The sequence below is a fragment of the Cnephaeus nilssonii genome, assembly GCF_951640355.1.
Source record: "Cnephaeus nilssonii genome assembly, chromosome: 2".
In the NCBI taxonomy this organism is placed as follows: Eukaryota; Metazoa; Chordata; class Mammalia; order Chiroptera; family Vespertilionidae; genus Cnephaeus; species Cnephaeus nilssonii.
This window is the reverse complement of record NC_137073.1, coordinates 81,850,016-81,864,802: the sequence shown is the minus strand read 5'-3', so window position 1 is coordinate 81,864,802 and position 14,787 is coordinate 81,850,016. Positions and strand designations below refer to the sequence as shown.

The following is a 14,787-nucleotide window of genomic DNA, read 5'->3' as shown; positions in this document are numbered from 1 at the left end:
TTTTTGGGGATACAATAATTATTTAGAGGTTATATAGGAAAACATCCTTGTTCCTTAGGAAATATATGCTGAAGTAATAAGGATAAAGTGTCATTAATGTCTGCAACTTACTTCTAAATTGTTTATATAGAAAAACATATATGATCAATATAATGTATATGAAACCAATGTACAATACATACACATATACATAGATGAGAGAGACAGAAGCAGAGAATGAAATATAAAAGAAAATATGGCTAATTATTAACAATTGGTGAAACTAGAATATCTGGGTGTCCATTGTATCATTCTTGAAAGTTTGCTGTAGGTTTGCTAATTTTCAAAGTAAAAAATGGGAGGAAATTGCTCTAGCCAGTTTAGCTCAGTAGATAGAGCGGCAGCCTGAAAATTGATTCCAGTCAAGGGCACATACCTAGGTTGCAGGCTCATTCTGGCCCAGTCAGGGCGCCTGTGGGAGGCAACCAATCAATGTGTCTCTCTCATATCAATGTTTCTCTGTGTCTCTCCCCATTTCTTCCACTCCAAAAATAATAAAAAATAAAAAGATCAATGGAAAAATATCCTTGGGTGAAGATTAACAAAAAAAGGGAGGAAATTGATTGCAAATGCCAATCAAATGCCAAAAAAGTGTATAATAATAAAAGCATAATATGTTAATTAGACTGGACATCTTTCCAAACGTCCTTCTGGGGCTGCGAGGGAAGCCTGGGTCCCAGGTGCCAGACAAAAACTGGTGCCAGCAGAGGGGGAAAGGAAGGCCTACTCTTGCATGAATTTCATGCATCGGGCCTCTAGTTAATATAATAAGAACCTATCCCTAGACATATTTAGGAGTCCTTTCATAACTCAAAAATTTAAAGATAACATTCTGAATTTTTTTCAGAGAGTTTGTGAGCTGACACAACTACTAAACTTCAAGTTCAATGTTCAAGAGCTATTCTTATTCATCCACATTATAGAGCTAAAATGAGGAAAAGGAGGATATTGCTTGCCATTACAATCTCATAGGCATTTCAGGAATACATGAATAGTTATTTTACTTTGAAAAAGCTATAGAATGGTATTTGTCTTATAAAAGTATAATTATTACAGACAATACTAGTAAATGAAAACAAAGTGGTCATGAATTGGATTCTATTGATGCCTGTGTTGTAAAAGGTGTACATATGAGGAAGGTAGAGAGAGGACTCCAAGAAGGAACATTATACTACCTGTTCCCTAAAGCTAATATGCCTGAAACTAATTAGTATACCTGAAACTAATCCTACCTAATAATAGACAAGTATGCAAATTGACTGCACCTTTGCTACGCCCAAGCCACAACCAGCCAAGCCACGCCCACCAACCAATCAGGACACGTATGCAAATTACCCCAACCAAGATGGCGGTTAATTTGCATATCGAGACAGCGTAGAAAGAAGCGAAGAGCTACAGAAGGGAGCAAAGCTGCGGAGAAGCAAGCAAGCTGCGGGGAGGAGAAGGGAGGAGCGGAGGCGGGGCGGGGGAGAAGGAAGGAGAGCGAGCGGGCTGGCGGAGAAGGGAGAAAAGCAGGCGGGCTGGCGGAGAAGGCAGGGCGGGGGAGAAGGGAGGAGAGCAGGCGGGGCGGGGTAGAGTGCAGCAGGAAACCCTATTGCAGGATTCTTCCTGCAACGGGAACGCTAGTATAATATAATATAATATAATATAATATAATATAATATAATATAATATAATATAATCCTACCTAATAAAAAGGTAATATGCAAATAACCATCACTCCGCTACGCCCACGATTGGGCGGCGGGAGGCTGGGGGGCGGGACTCGGGGTGGCATATCCGGCCCCCCCACACCTCTCAACGGCCGGATTGGCGGCCGGTGAGGGGGGCTGCCTCGGACACCCCGGACACCCGGCTCCCCTGCCATTGGAGGCAGGGAGCCGGTTGTCCGCGCTGGCTCCAGGCCAAAAGCCTCTACCGGAGGCTTTTGGCCTGGTGCATGCACGTGCACCCGGATCCCCTGCCGTGCTCCCCTTCGTCAGTGCCTCAAGCCCAGGCAGCAGCGGCAGTGGCTGGGGATGAGCTGGTGATCCCAACAGCCTGGCAGCTCAGTGGCGGCGGCGGAGGCAGCATTGGGCCTGGGGACTGGCGAACAGGCAGAAGATGGCTCTGATTGCAGGAGGCTAGGCCTAGGGACCCTACCCGCACGATTGAATCGTGCGCTGGGCCTCTAGTATAATATAATATACCAGATATATTTCATTTTTGAAATATATCTGGTATATTATTCATTTTGAAATAAGGAGTAAAACCTTTGGGCAATATAGTCCTGATGGCAGGACAGGGGCCACTGTGGCCCCTAAGTCAGGCAGAGCCCACAGAGCAAGGAATTCCATCTGTGTGTATCTTCTTTGCTGCCCAAACCATACCCTATTCCCCAAGGCATTTCCACCTCACAGACTAGCGTCCCATGCTGACCTGCCCAGAGGGGGGAGCAAATGGACTGCATTTGCTGCACTCTCCCAGGAAGCACACTGCAAAAGCTTTTAAGAGGTCAGTGCCCTCCCACGGTGAAGTGGTAATATGCTAAATTATGTGCTTAATTAACTCACACCCAACAGCATGCCATAAAATTGGAAAAGCAATTCCATTACCCAGGATCGATGTGCATAAAGTCCACGCAAAAGGATCAAAAGTTCTCATCGGTGAATGTGTGTTTGTGCTTTGGCTAAATATTCAGAGGCTCATTTCTACTCTAAGCTGATGAATGGTATCTAGTTCATCGCCACTTAATTGCTTATCTCCTTCCCCTGATCTAACTCCCTAAGAACGGGTTACAGAGCACCAATACTCCATCAAAGACAGGACCTTTACTTTTATCTTGATCTTCAAAATTGCATCGACCTCAAGCTATCTTTCCCAGAATGTTGTGCAAACATGCTACACACACACACACACACATACACACACACACATTTATCTTTATATATCAATTATTTTAGTATTCAGAAATTAGTGTTAATGGAGCATTTGGTCCAAAGCATAGCCAACCTTTGTCATGACACCTTGGGCATACAGCTGCATTTATGACTTCTTGTCTATCTCCTCTTTACCATCACCCCTACCCCTGGCCCCACCTCCCTGCCCCTCAGGAAAGGAGCCTGGCGGGGGAACCAAGAGTTTGGATTGCAGAATTGAAGAGAGCACTGAACCACCTGCTCTAGAGGACTCCGCTTCACCCGCCGTAGATACGCAGCAGCATTCCTGGCAGGTTTCCACAGACATTGAGAACACTGAAAGGTAAGTGGGAAGTTACCCTAAATAGACTGCCAATCCTCCTCCACGCTTCTGGGCTGCAGGGAGTCAAGATTTTGTGTTTCAGAGTCAGAAACAGAGCGCTCAGGAAACTGAACTGAGAGAAGGTAAGGGGTCCGAACTGCAATGGAACCGCAGCAGAACCTCCCGTGGAGGCAGGCTTGCTCATCCCACTCTACCCCATCGCGTTTCCATGGAAATAAAACAGTGTGCTTCCTTGGCAAGGGAGGAAGTTGGATCTACGTACCCTCACAGCTTATCTAGTGGGCTGGGTCCCCAAATGGTGCCAAGATGCCTCTGGGAGGTTCTCGGATTTCAGATGCATGGACTGGCCTGCTTGGCTGCCACGCAGGGGCTGAGCATGCGGTCTAGTTCACAAACAGCTTTTTGCTGGGCTCCCTTCTCTTCTTCTCCCAGAGTGTAGCCGATGGCCCCTTAGTGGTCAGAGCGAGTTAATGCATCTGTCTTAGCGAGCAGTTGCTCACTGCTAGAGAGGGAGTTTCTTTCTTGGGAAGAATAGAGTCTGCAGTGATTCTGTTTCACCTGAGGAAAGGGTGCAATGATAAGCGCCATGTCTCATCTAAATGCTAAAAATGCTATTCTGTGAGGCAGAAGGACAAGGTGCTTGTTTATTGTCCTTCACGCTGATATCTTGTCCTTTGCTACTGATGTCCTCAGCGCCTGCACAAGCAACTGAATGAATGCTGGGCAATTCCACCAGTGCTCTGTGTGGGGTGTGGGGTGTGGGGGGAGGGGGTGTGGGGGCTGGGGGGGGGGGCGGAGGGGGGAGTCATTGACAAGATAAGAAACATTTTCTTTTTAAATTTTTAGAAATGTAACACATGAGGGCATTTATAGCCATTGTGGTTCTACTTTCAGATCATGATATAATTCTAAAGCTAATTGCCGAATTTCTGTGTTTATAGAAAATTGAAGCATGTGGTAATTATGTACTATTAATAAAACTTGGACTTTGTATAAGCTTGGAAATCCAACAATTCAAACAATAAAGCTGTTTGGCACAGTTTGCTAGAACTATAGACAAATGATGAGGGAGTGATTTATCTTAATTTATAAAATGGAAAATGTTTTGCTCTATTCCCAGGAAGAAATATCTGCCAAAGGGCTGTGGTCAGGGCATAAGCCATCAGCAAAGCCTTTTTCCTTTTTTGAAGCTTTGCAGAGAAGCCACATCCAAGCCCCGTATGCTTGCAAAAGCAAGCTATGGCTAGCAATAAAAATAGGGACGTATAGTCCAAGGAGCTGGCGTGTTTCAGTTCTGTCCTAAAGCCTGGATTCAGGTTGAAGGAGATGGGAATGACTGAGAGAAGTAGGAATAGAGACCTGTCTTGGAGGGTGGCTTCCACAGTTCCTCTGTTTTTCAGCCCTAAGATCTCACACTGGGCTGCACATCACAATCATCAGGAGGACTTTTTAAAAACATTGATGACTGAACCCCACCATAAACCAACCAAATCAGGCTCTCAGGTCGTAGGGCTCAGCATAAGGTGATTCTCCCATGAAGCGTCCAAGGCTGAGAATTGTTGCTCTCCAAGGAGACCTTGCCTCACATACTGCATTACTAGCCCTTTCCCACTTTGTGCCTGCCCAGCACCCACCCATCCCACCTACCCTTGGGAATTTCACAGGAAAACATAGGGTGCCCTTGTATTTCTGGATGCAGGGCCCTGTCCTCCTTTTCACTCCCCCCCACTTCTCTTTCTAGAAATACCCTTTGAGGCTTAGCAATATGCAGTACCGCACAGACGATCCTTACACCTGTGGGAAGGTGTTCTGAGTGTTTATACGGGTGTATTTCTACAGATCCCCAGGCTGCTTTCTGCTCCTTTTCCATTCAACTCTTCCTGAGTTCCTTTTCACATACCAGTCAATACTTGAGGAGAAGACCCCACAGGGGTCTCCCTAAGGCAAGTGGTTCTCAAACTATACTCAACAGAACAGTTGTGTTTCATGAAATGGACTGAGAGATTTCAAACCTAAAATTAAAATATGCCTCTATTTCCTCAAATTGCCGGAAAAAAATCAATTAATAGATATTATATCCTTAATTTTAAGATTTTCCCCCGCCCTCCCCCCAAAAAAAGAAACCTCTTTTTTTTTTTCTTAAATCCTGGGTGCCAGCTATTGCTTGCCTAACAAAAAGATGTATCTGATATTTGCTCTTTCAAATGAAATCCACCACTGTGTCTTGGGATTTCAAGAGTGCTGACTCCAGTGGATAGCCATTGCTGAACATAGGGGGAACCACTGTCCCAAAGATTTGAAAAGTCCATCTTGCCTCATCCTACTAGGAAGATGGCTTCTGACTCTCCAGCTCTGTGGTCTCATGGCCATACGTAGTCTGGGATGAGGGAGGATGTTGGAGGTTTGCAGTGTCAGACATATAGGCCAGTGTAGAGGAAGGCCCAGCTGTCTCACACCACCACCACCTCAACCACCCCCTGCCATTTCTCTCTCTTTCTCGCCCTCTCTCTCTCCCTCTCTCCGTTTCATCCACTATGAAGAGCTCTTCTCTGACACTGTTAGAATTTGTTATACTCTCCCATCATTCCAAGTCAGTTTAATAAGTATTGGCTCTGTGAATGCTTAATACCTGTGTTATATCAAATTCCAATCCTGAAAAAGAGAGATAACAGGAAGTGAACCTACACAACCACAACAGCCATCTGACCAGCACCCAGCCTCAGCTTTACCCAGGGTAACCCCATTATTCTAGTTGTGTGTCCTCTGTCTCCCCCTGGAAATCTGAAGTACTGTCCTCATGACCAGAGGCTCTTCCCTGGTCTCAGCCAGGTCCAACCTGTGGCAGAGATGAGGGCTCCTGCAGCAGAACGTCCCAGAGAAATCTTGGCCAGGCTAGTTCTCTTTCCTCCCAGAGTCACCCATCTTGGGGTTTTGTGTTGTTTTTTCTTATAAAAGCAAAATAGATTCAATATTTGCCTGATGCAACAAGAGCTAATACAATTAAGCACAGACTCTTGTCCTTCCGTTGAATCACAGAACAGACTGAGATTGCATTTCCAAAATTTACAGCTGATGATTTTTTTCTTTCTATCACTTTTACAGAGACATGCGAGAAATGAAAAACCTTTTAAGCAAACTCAGGGAAACTATGCCTTTACCATTGAAAAATCAAGGTGAGTCATGTAATTTCCTTTTGAAGCAGAGGATGTTTTCTAACATGAGAACCTTGGGACTTGTTTCAGAAGAAATTAAAGCAAGTTCTTCTACACAAACAACAGGAAGCACTTAGTGTACATTTGTCTTTCCTCAAAAAAAATGTGATAATGAGAATGGAATCCCTCCGGTGAACACAGTTTTTCCCGAAGATAGCCCAGATCTATCCTGACCTCAAAGCAGACGTGTCCTCCGCTGGCCCTGTCAGTCAAGAGCAGTTACCCGTTGCCCGAGCTGTGGAAGCACTAAACCAGGTGTGGCAAACACAAAAGAACTGAAGTCTTTGCCTTTGCCTTTAAGAAGTTTACAGCCTAGTGGAGAATACTACCAAAGGAAGGTCTCTGTCACTCACACATTTAATTATCTAAATAAAGTAACAGTAATAGTTAACATACATTGGGAACTTAAAGTGTGTCACTATGATTCAGCATCCCACCTAGGACGTGATGTCCATCCCACCTAGCAATTCTGATACTACCTGGATATAATATCAGATCCCACAAGTCAAGGGCTCCGTCCTAAAGATTGCCCCCCCTACCCCCCCCCACACACACACACACACACTCACTTCAGATGCCAATGGCAATTTAAGGGTTGTCACCTGCGCTTCTGACCAACTGGCTATGGATTGACGGTTCCAACAATCCCCTTCATGGGTTTAATTTGCTAGAGTGGCTCACAGAACTCAGAGAAAACTTTCACTTACTAGATCACCGGTTTATTATAAAAGAACATATCTTAGGAATAGCCAGATAGACAAGATGCAAAGGACAAGGTATGGGGAAAGGGCGTGGAGCTTCTACCTCTCTGCAAGTATGCCGATCTTCCCAGGTCTCCACATGTCCACCAACCTGGAAGCTCTCAGAGCCCCGTCCTTTTGGGCTTTTATGGAGGCTTCAGTACAGGCATGATTAATTAAATCTTTGGTCATCGGTTATGGAAATCAATCCCCAGCTTCTCTCTTCTTCCAGGAGGTCAGGGTTGGGACTAAAAGTTACAACCTTGTAATCTCATGGTTGGTTCTCCTGGCAACCAGCCTCCATTCTTAGGCGGTTTCAAAAGTTTCCTCATTAACATAACAAAAGAAACCTCTATAGCTCTCATCACTTAAGAAATTCCAAGGGTTTTAGGAGGAAGACCAAATATCTATTTATTATAAGTCACAATATCACAGCTACTATCCTAAATACTGTAGATTATTAACTATTTTAACTTATTTAATTCTAATAACATCATTGAGAGAAATGCTATTAATGTTTCCAATTTATGGGAAACTGAGACACAGAGAGGTTAACTAACTTAATCAAAGTCACACAGACTATAAGTAGAAAGTCTGGGAGATGATTCTAGGCAGTACTTCTCCAGAACTATTCTATGGGAGAATACACCCTAACCCAGAAAGGGAAAAGGGATATTCCATGAGGGAGGGACTGCTATAAGCTTTTGTTAACTACTGTATCTCTAGTACCTAAAGCAACCCTGGAACATAGTAGAATAACATTGGCCATGAACAAGAAATGTTTGTTAAATCTGCACCCAACTTTGCAGCCCCAGGTCTGAAGCTATGTACAAGGGACTAATAATAAGCACTTTCACTAAGCATACATGGCCGGAGCAGCCTTAAGTGAAGCACCGGCCTTAGAGACTGGTGCATAGAGGGTGAGAGAGGATTTTTAGAGGTAAGAAACTCCTGTGTTTCTGTTCTCTGTGGGGAGATCTCCGTATCTCCGCAGGTTGCTAGTGGGAGTGGGCTTCTTGAGATATCCCAAGAAAAGCATTTTCTGAGACTCACAGGGGAGGATGAGATATTGTAAAAAGCTTTATATCTCTGGAATTACACACCCGAGTTTCCAAGGTCCCATTTCCCTTTGCCCACCAAGGAAGAAGTCCCATTTTGCCTTCAGCGGGGCTAAGATCAAAGCCAGGGCCCGGAGTTCCCCTTCCATGTCTGCACAGTCCAATACAGCATCAGGCTAGCTTAATTGGTGTTCACAGTTGCAGTCTATCAATCCATCGTGTGTGGGTCCCCAGGACCCTGGGCCATGCAGCTATGGAGGGAGCACGGGCAGGAGCAAAGCCAAAGGAACCAGAGAGCCAAGAGAGAGCTCCAAGGGTCACACAAGAGCACTAGCTCCTTTGTCTATGATTATGCATTCCCAACTTTTTGCAGGTTTGCAGTGGCCCTGCCCACTCTGGCCAATGATCTCCGTTCCCAAGTTTGACTGCCAGGCACCTTCCCTATGTCACCCCAAATTTACTGTCTATGCATCCATTTTTGCCTTTGTCTGGTCCCTTCCCCAGTAATCTATGGGGAATGGGCCGGTGGTTCTCTGGGGAGTGTGAAATTGTAGCTTCCTGGTGAAGCTGCCCAAATGACATGCCTATAATGTCTGGCTTACCCCTTTGCTCATTTCCTATTATTAATAACTAGAGGCCTGATGCACGAAATTCGTGCAAGGGGCTCAGCCCTCGCAGCCCCGGCTTTGTCCAGAAGGACATCCGGCTGTCCGGTCTAATTAGCATATTATGCTTTTATTATTATAGACTAGCTAATTAAACAGTATCATTCCCACTGAGCAAAGCCTGGGCAGGAGGGAACACAGGGTGCTGCCCGCCTCTGAGCAAGGAGGGAGAGGACTTGGCAGCAGAGATGGAGCGCCACTTTGCTTGGGAAGCAGCGTGGCAGCAGGTGGAGAGGTGGAAGGGAGAACACCAGACAAAGAGGCCGGGGAGTCATGTGGCCTTAGCCCCATGGGCTGGAGGCGGGTGTCAGAAAATAAGAGGCTGGGGATGTGGTGTATCAAACTGAAGAGCCTGGCGACCAAGGCTAACTGGCTTAAGCCATGGTGCAGTGTTTTGGTGACCTGGTAGTCAGTTCTAAGAAAGCAGTGTTTTACCACAACATGTGACCACAGCATGCAAGTCTGTTGCTAGAAATAAGCCCGGTGGTTGGGAATAGGGACTTGGGATTTGAATGCTGGCTCTGCCACTTACCAACTTTATGACCTGGAACAAGTTGTTTAACTTCTGGAAATTTCCATTTCCTCATCCCTGAAAAAGAGATAACAGTATCACTTGGTTCAAAGATTGTTGTGGGGATTAAATGATGCAATGCATGTCACATACCTATTACCACCCTTACAGAGAGCAAACATTCTCAATTGCTTTATTATATTGTTGTTGCTATTGTTGATGTAACTATTATTACTATTATTTACTGGCTGCCCCACCAACTCAGCTCAGGAAAACTCGAAGTCATCATCAAAGAGAGCAGTCCCTGTTACCACTGATGATATGTAGCATCCATGAAAGGTTGAGTCTGCAGTTCAGAACACTGATTCTCAAGACTTTGGATGTGGGTTCATGTCTGAAGCTATTCTCAGCTTCCTAATATGTTGGGCAAATCTACCCCCATCAACAGCACACAGGCCTCTCGCTATACCTCACGGCCAGCTGCCCAGGAGGAAGACTGCCCAGAGTGCCCAGTCTGAATCCCATGTATGCTATGTAGCCTCTTTTCTAAACCAGACCATCCCAAACATCCCTTCTACATTTGGTGAAAATTCATCCAACAGTTTTTGAACCATGCATTAATGGAAAAACAATTTCATTTTACTTACTTAGGATGTTTTTATAACCATAAAAAGTATAATATAAATATTTTTGTGTAACTTTATATCACTTTTATAAACAGAAAGATAATTTGATTTTAAATATAATAATAGTAATTAAAGATTGATACTGTAAGTAAAAACATGAATGAGGCCCGGCCGATGTGACTCAATGGTTGAACATCAAACGGTGAACCAGGAGATCACAGTTCAATTCCCTGTCAGGGCACATGCCCAGATTTTTGGCTTGACCCCCAGTAGGGGGCGTGCAGGAGGCAGACAAACAATGAGTCTCTCTCTCTCTCATCATTGATGTTTCTATCTCGCTCTCCCTCTTCCTTCCTCTCTCTGAAATCAATAAAATTAAATAAACATGAATGAAAAGAGAATAGTCATCCAAATAAATGATTCCCAGGACTTGAACCCTGAATCAATTTGGGGATTCCAGTAAAAGGAAAAAGCTAGGAAAGGCAAGACTTCTCAAGGAGGGAGAGATGCAATAGGATTTTAAAATATTTTTTTTTAAATGAGGGAAGTCCTGTGGGTAATTCAGTTTTCTTCATTTGTGGGAGAAATGGGAACCCTTAGCATATGAAGGTACATCTCTGTTCTCTACATGTTTAATGGGCGCTGGCAGCATGATGCCACTGTGAATTGACTAGTAGAGAAAGGGTGTGAGTCTGGGCCAGGGTCTGAGAAGGCCCCAGGGAAGGGGGACACGTCTCTGGAGCTGGACACACTTTTTAGCAGATGCATATGGCACCATTTTAATGAACAAATCAGCCAGATTCCTTTCTCTGAGTTCTTATTACTGAACTAGACCACAGGGACTTCCCCATAACCTTCCAGGTGATTTGTTTCTTATACAAGTCTAGGTTAACATATGCAGGAAATGGTCTGGCTTGAAATGTAGACAGTTTTATTCCATTTCTCTTCTGTGGGGCCTTATGGTCAAAACAATACTAACTGGATGGAAACTATTATAGAAACACATCTGTTTTCTTTCTGGCTTTTTTATTTTCTTTCTCTTTTTATTCCATTTATGTGTATTTGAAGCAGAGGGGAAAAAAGGAAAAGATACTACTCCTTGTCCCTCTTGTTTCCTTCCTCAAAACCTGACCATGTGAAAATTCTGCCAGGCGAGTGCTGGGGGAACCCACACTGGAAATGCTCAGCTCCCCTGTTCCCCAGGCTCCATCCTCACCCTCAAATCAGAAACTGTTCTGCATTTATCATGGCACTTAAAGATTTAATCAGATCCTCCCCCACTTCCTGCCACAAGCAAAACTTGACTTAACAACAGTGTACTCTAAATTGACTTTCACTGGCAAATAACGGAAAGTGGCCAAGAACAGAGATTTTAATGGTTCATGATTATGCCTTCATTTTAGACAGGGCCTTTCAGGTTAAGACTAGAGACAGAGAGATTCATGAAGAAAGAGTGAGCCACCCTGTTCCTCCAGACAGTGTCCAGATCTCCTGGCTCTCAGCCCGCGTTCTCTCCCCTGCTTCAGTGACTCTCCTGTCCTACATTCTGGGTCACTGGCAGTGCTGTAGGGAGCTTCATTAATTATGATTGTCTTGCTGTGTCAAATGGATTACAAATGGAGACACCTGTGGAGAGCCCACAAGGTCACTGACAAAGCCTGGAAGGAGATTGGAAAGTGAAGGACAAGCATCTTCTAAATGCACGCTGTAATCAGACAAAACAAATCGGTGGAAATATATTTAGCCTGAAAGACAGTTTCACCTTTTCTAAAATTCTGACTGAATAAATGCTGTGGGGTGTGTTAGTACATTCACTCTTGCCTAGAATTTGGTTGTTAATACCGTGCATTTGAATAAGTCTGAAACAAATTCTTCAGGAACGGTGTCTGCTCTAGAATGGGTCTCCTCCTGTGGACAGTCCTACTCCAGTCTAAACTGGGTCTAGGAACTATTCCGCAGATTCATACCCCTGACGTGCTCTCATCTGGGACTCCAAAACCCAGAACCAGCATATTATGTCAGACAGAAGAGTCTGACATCTGGCAGAAGAACACTGGACAGTTATGCCATCTTCGAGCCTGGAAATGACCTTGTGGGTCCTTCCCCCAGGGCCTTCCATAAAAATTTTCTGTGCTTTAAGTTGGTGCCTGAATGTTACTTTGGGCAGTTTTACTGGTAGCCCCATACCCTTTGTAATGTCTACAACCTTTTGTGCAGAATTCAGTGTGACATGCAATCACTCACTTTCCTCGCATCACTGATCACGCATGAGTTTCTTAATGGATTGATTACTCTGATCATGTTGAGCCCCTACTCACAACCTTAACTGCCTGCTCATTGTCTACTGAAGGAAGAGCAAGCTTCTTGCCCTCGCATCCTTTTTCAATACGTGATGGGCACCTATGATGTGTCCAATGCTGTGCTAGGTGATGGGGATGTCTCTCCCTTTCGAGGCTCTCCATCTTAACAGAACAGATAATCACCTTAGAACTTTCTTTCAAATGATATATGCCTCCCATCTCAGAAATTGGGATGGAATCTTCAGGATAGAACATGTAAATTCTGCAAACAACTAACACACACACACACACACACACACACACACACACACACACACAACTGGAAAGACAAAGAAAGTGGTGCTTAGAATATAATGATGCCATAGACACAGGTTGCTACAAGTGCATATTGTATTCTAATCTAGCCAGATTTGGGAATATGGGGGATATTGATAATTACTTTTTGAAAAGTATCTGAACTGAGATTTCTTAGGATGAATCAGAGTTAGCCAAAGAAAGAGATAGAAAAAAGATAGTGTAGGCAGAAGATCCTGGATATGTGAAGGCATTTGGGGAGATGAAAGAGTGGGGCATTTTGATGAACCACAAGAACTTCATTAGTTGGGAAAGTAGTTAGAAAAGAGGCTTGAGAGAGAGACTAGAGAGATAGGTGGGCCTATATCTTTAAGGTCCCTGTAAGCTGTAGTAAGAGGTATGGATTTTATCCTGAAGCCATTGAAGGGATTTAGTTAGGATAAAGCCAGCGGGCTGGAGGAAATGATATGACCAATTGAATGGGCCGCATAGGGGAGAAGGCAAAATCAAGGATGAAACCTAAGTTCAGATTTGGAAAACAGAGTGAATGATGGTGTCATTCACTAAGTTAGAGGGAACAGGGGAGGAGCAGTAGAGATAGAAGACAACTGAAGTTTTGGACGTAGGGGGAACTCCAAGAGCAATTCCCAGTGGTGTAGAGTGGATATACATATAAGTCTTATGCTGAGGGGAGACATGTAAACTGGAAGCACTAGGAATACAGATTTAAGCATCAGCAGCATAATGGTAATTGAAGCTCTAAGAATGCTTGAGAGCACCCATGGAGAATGTGCATAGAGAAGAGTCCAGGAAGGCATTTCCCTGAGGGGAAAGGAGCAGTTTACCAGGGGGACTGAGAAGAAAATCTAAAGAGCCTTATGACATACATGTTGGCAGGAGCAGCTTACTTGGAACTTGGGGCCTGGAGGCCTAATTAAGGAGGTTTGAGGAGTGTGTGGGAGATGAAGTGCTGGGGCAGCAAGGGTAAATTTATGAAGGCTTCTATGAAGAGTTGCTTATAGGATGCTAGGAAAAGACGGTTGCAAGCAGATAATTGTGTGAAGGGCTGTGGCATTTGTTTACAGAAGGCATGGAGAAGCATGGAGCACTCAGAAAAGACTTTGCAGGGGGAAAAATGATTGAGCTAATCTTAAAGAAGGGGGTTGGCATTTCCTTGGAAAAAGAAATGGCATATATGAAGGCAGAGAGGCAGGGGGAGGTTGGCCATATTTAGGGAATTCTTAGTAGTTCTGTTTTGTACTATCCCCTCCTTCATATACCCTTCATTCCAGCCAGGCTGGACTGTTTATTTGGACCCAAATTCAGGCTACCTTTGTTCACATTACTCTCTCCATCTAGAATGCCTACCCTCTACTTCACCAAATGTCCAAGTTCTCCTCATCCCTGTGGCCAACCATGAATACCAAGGCCTCTGTGGATTCACGAATGTCTTCTTCCTTCTTCCTTCGTCCTCCAATTGGGAGTAACTTCCCCACTTGGAATTCTCATAACATTGTATTTGCATCTCTCTTGCAGCATTACTGTTGAAGCCTCATAGTTACTCAAAGGAAGATCCCTGAGGCCAAGGACCATCTTTCTATTAGAATCCATCTATACCTGATACAGAGCATGCACTTTGGCTAATTCAATGGCTCTCTAAGTGTGGTCTCAGGACCAGCAGCATCAGCAGGTCTGGGAACCTGTAAGACATGCAGTTTCTCAGGTCCCACCACACACCTACCAATTCAGAACCTCTGGAGGTGGGGCCAGCCATCTGTGCTTTAATAAGCCCCCAGACGATGCTGAGGAAGCTAATGTTTGATAACCACTGGGTTAACTGAAGGTCTTTCACTGGCCATGATAAGTACTTCTTTTGACTTTACCTGAGAACATAGCTTTAAACTCAGGTTATTATTGGAAAACTTCTCTCTTTTTTTTTAAATCCTTACCAGAGGATATGTTTATTGATTTGAGAGAGAGAGAAAGGAAGGGAGAGAGAGAGAGAACATGAAACATTGATCAGTTGCCTCCCATCCTCACCCAGGCTGTGTATTGAACCTGCAACCTAGGTATGTGCCCTGATGGGGAATTGGACCTGCAAC

General features: G+C 44.4%; 1 protein-coding gene across 1 annotated transcript in view; it reads left to right on the top strand.

Annotated features, from left to right (window-relative positions):
• RGS7BP (regulator of G protein signaling 7 binding protein) overlaps positions 1-14,787 on the top strand; it is a 99,829-nt gene that overhangs the window by 74,740 nt on the left and 10,302 nt on the right. Inside the window, exons 5-6 of the mRNA XM_079792238.1 lie at positions 3,132-3,279; positions 6,382-6,452. Of these exons, the coding sequence (XP_079648364.1) occupies positions 3,132-3,279; positions 6,382-6,452 (219 nt within the window). The remainder of the gene's footprint in view (positions 1-3,131; positions 3,280-6,381; positions 6,453-14,787) is intronic.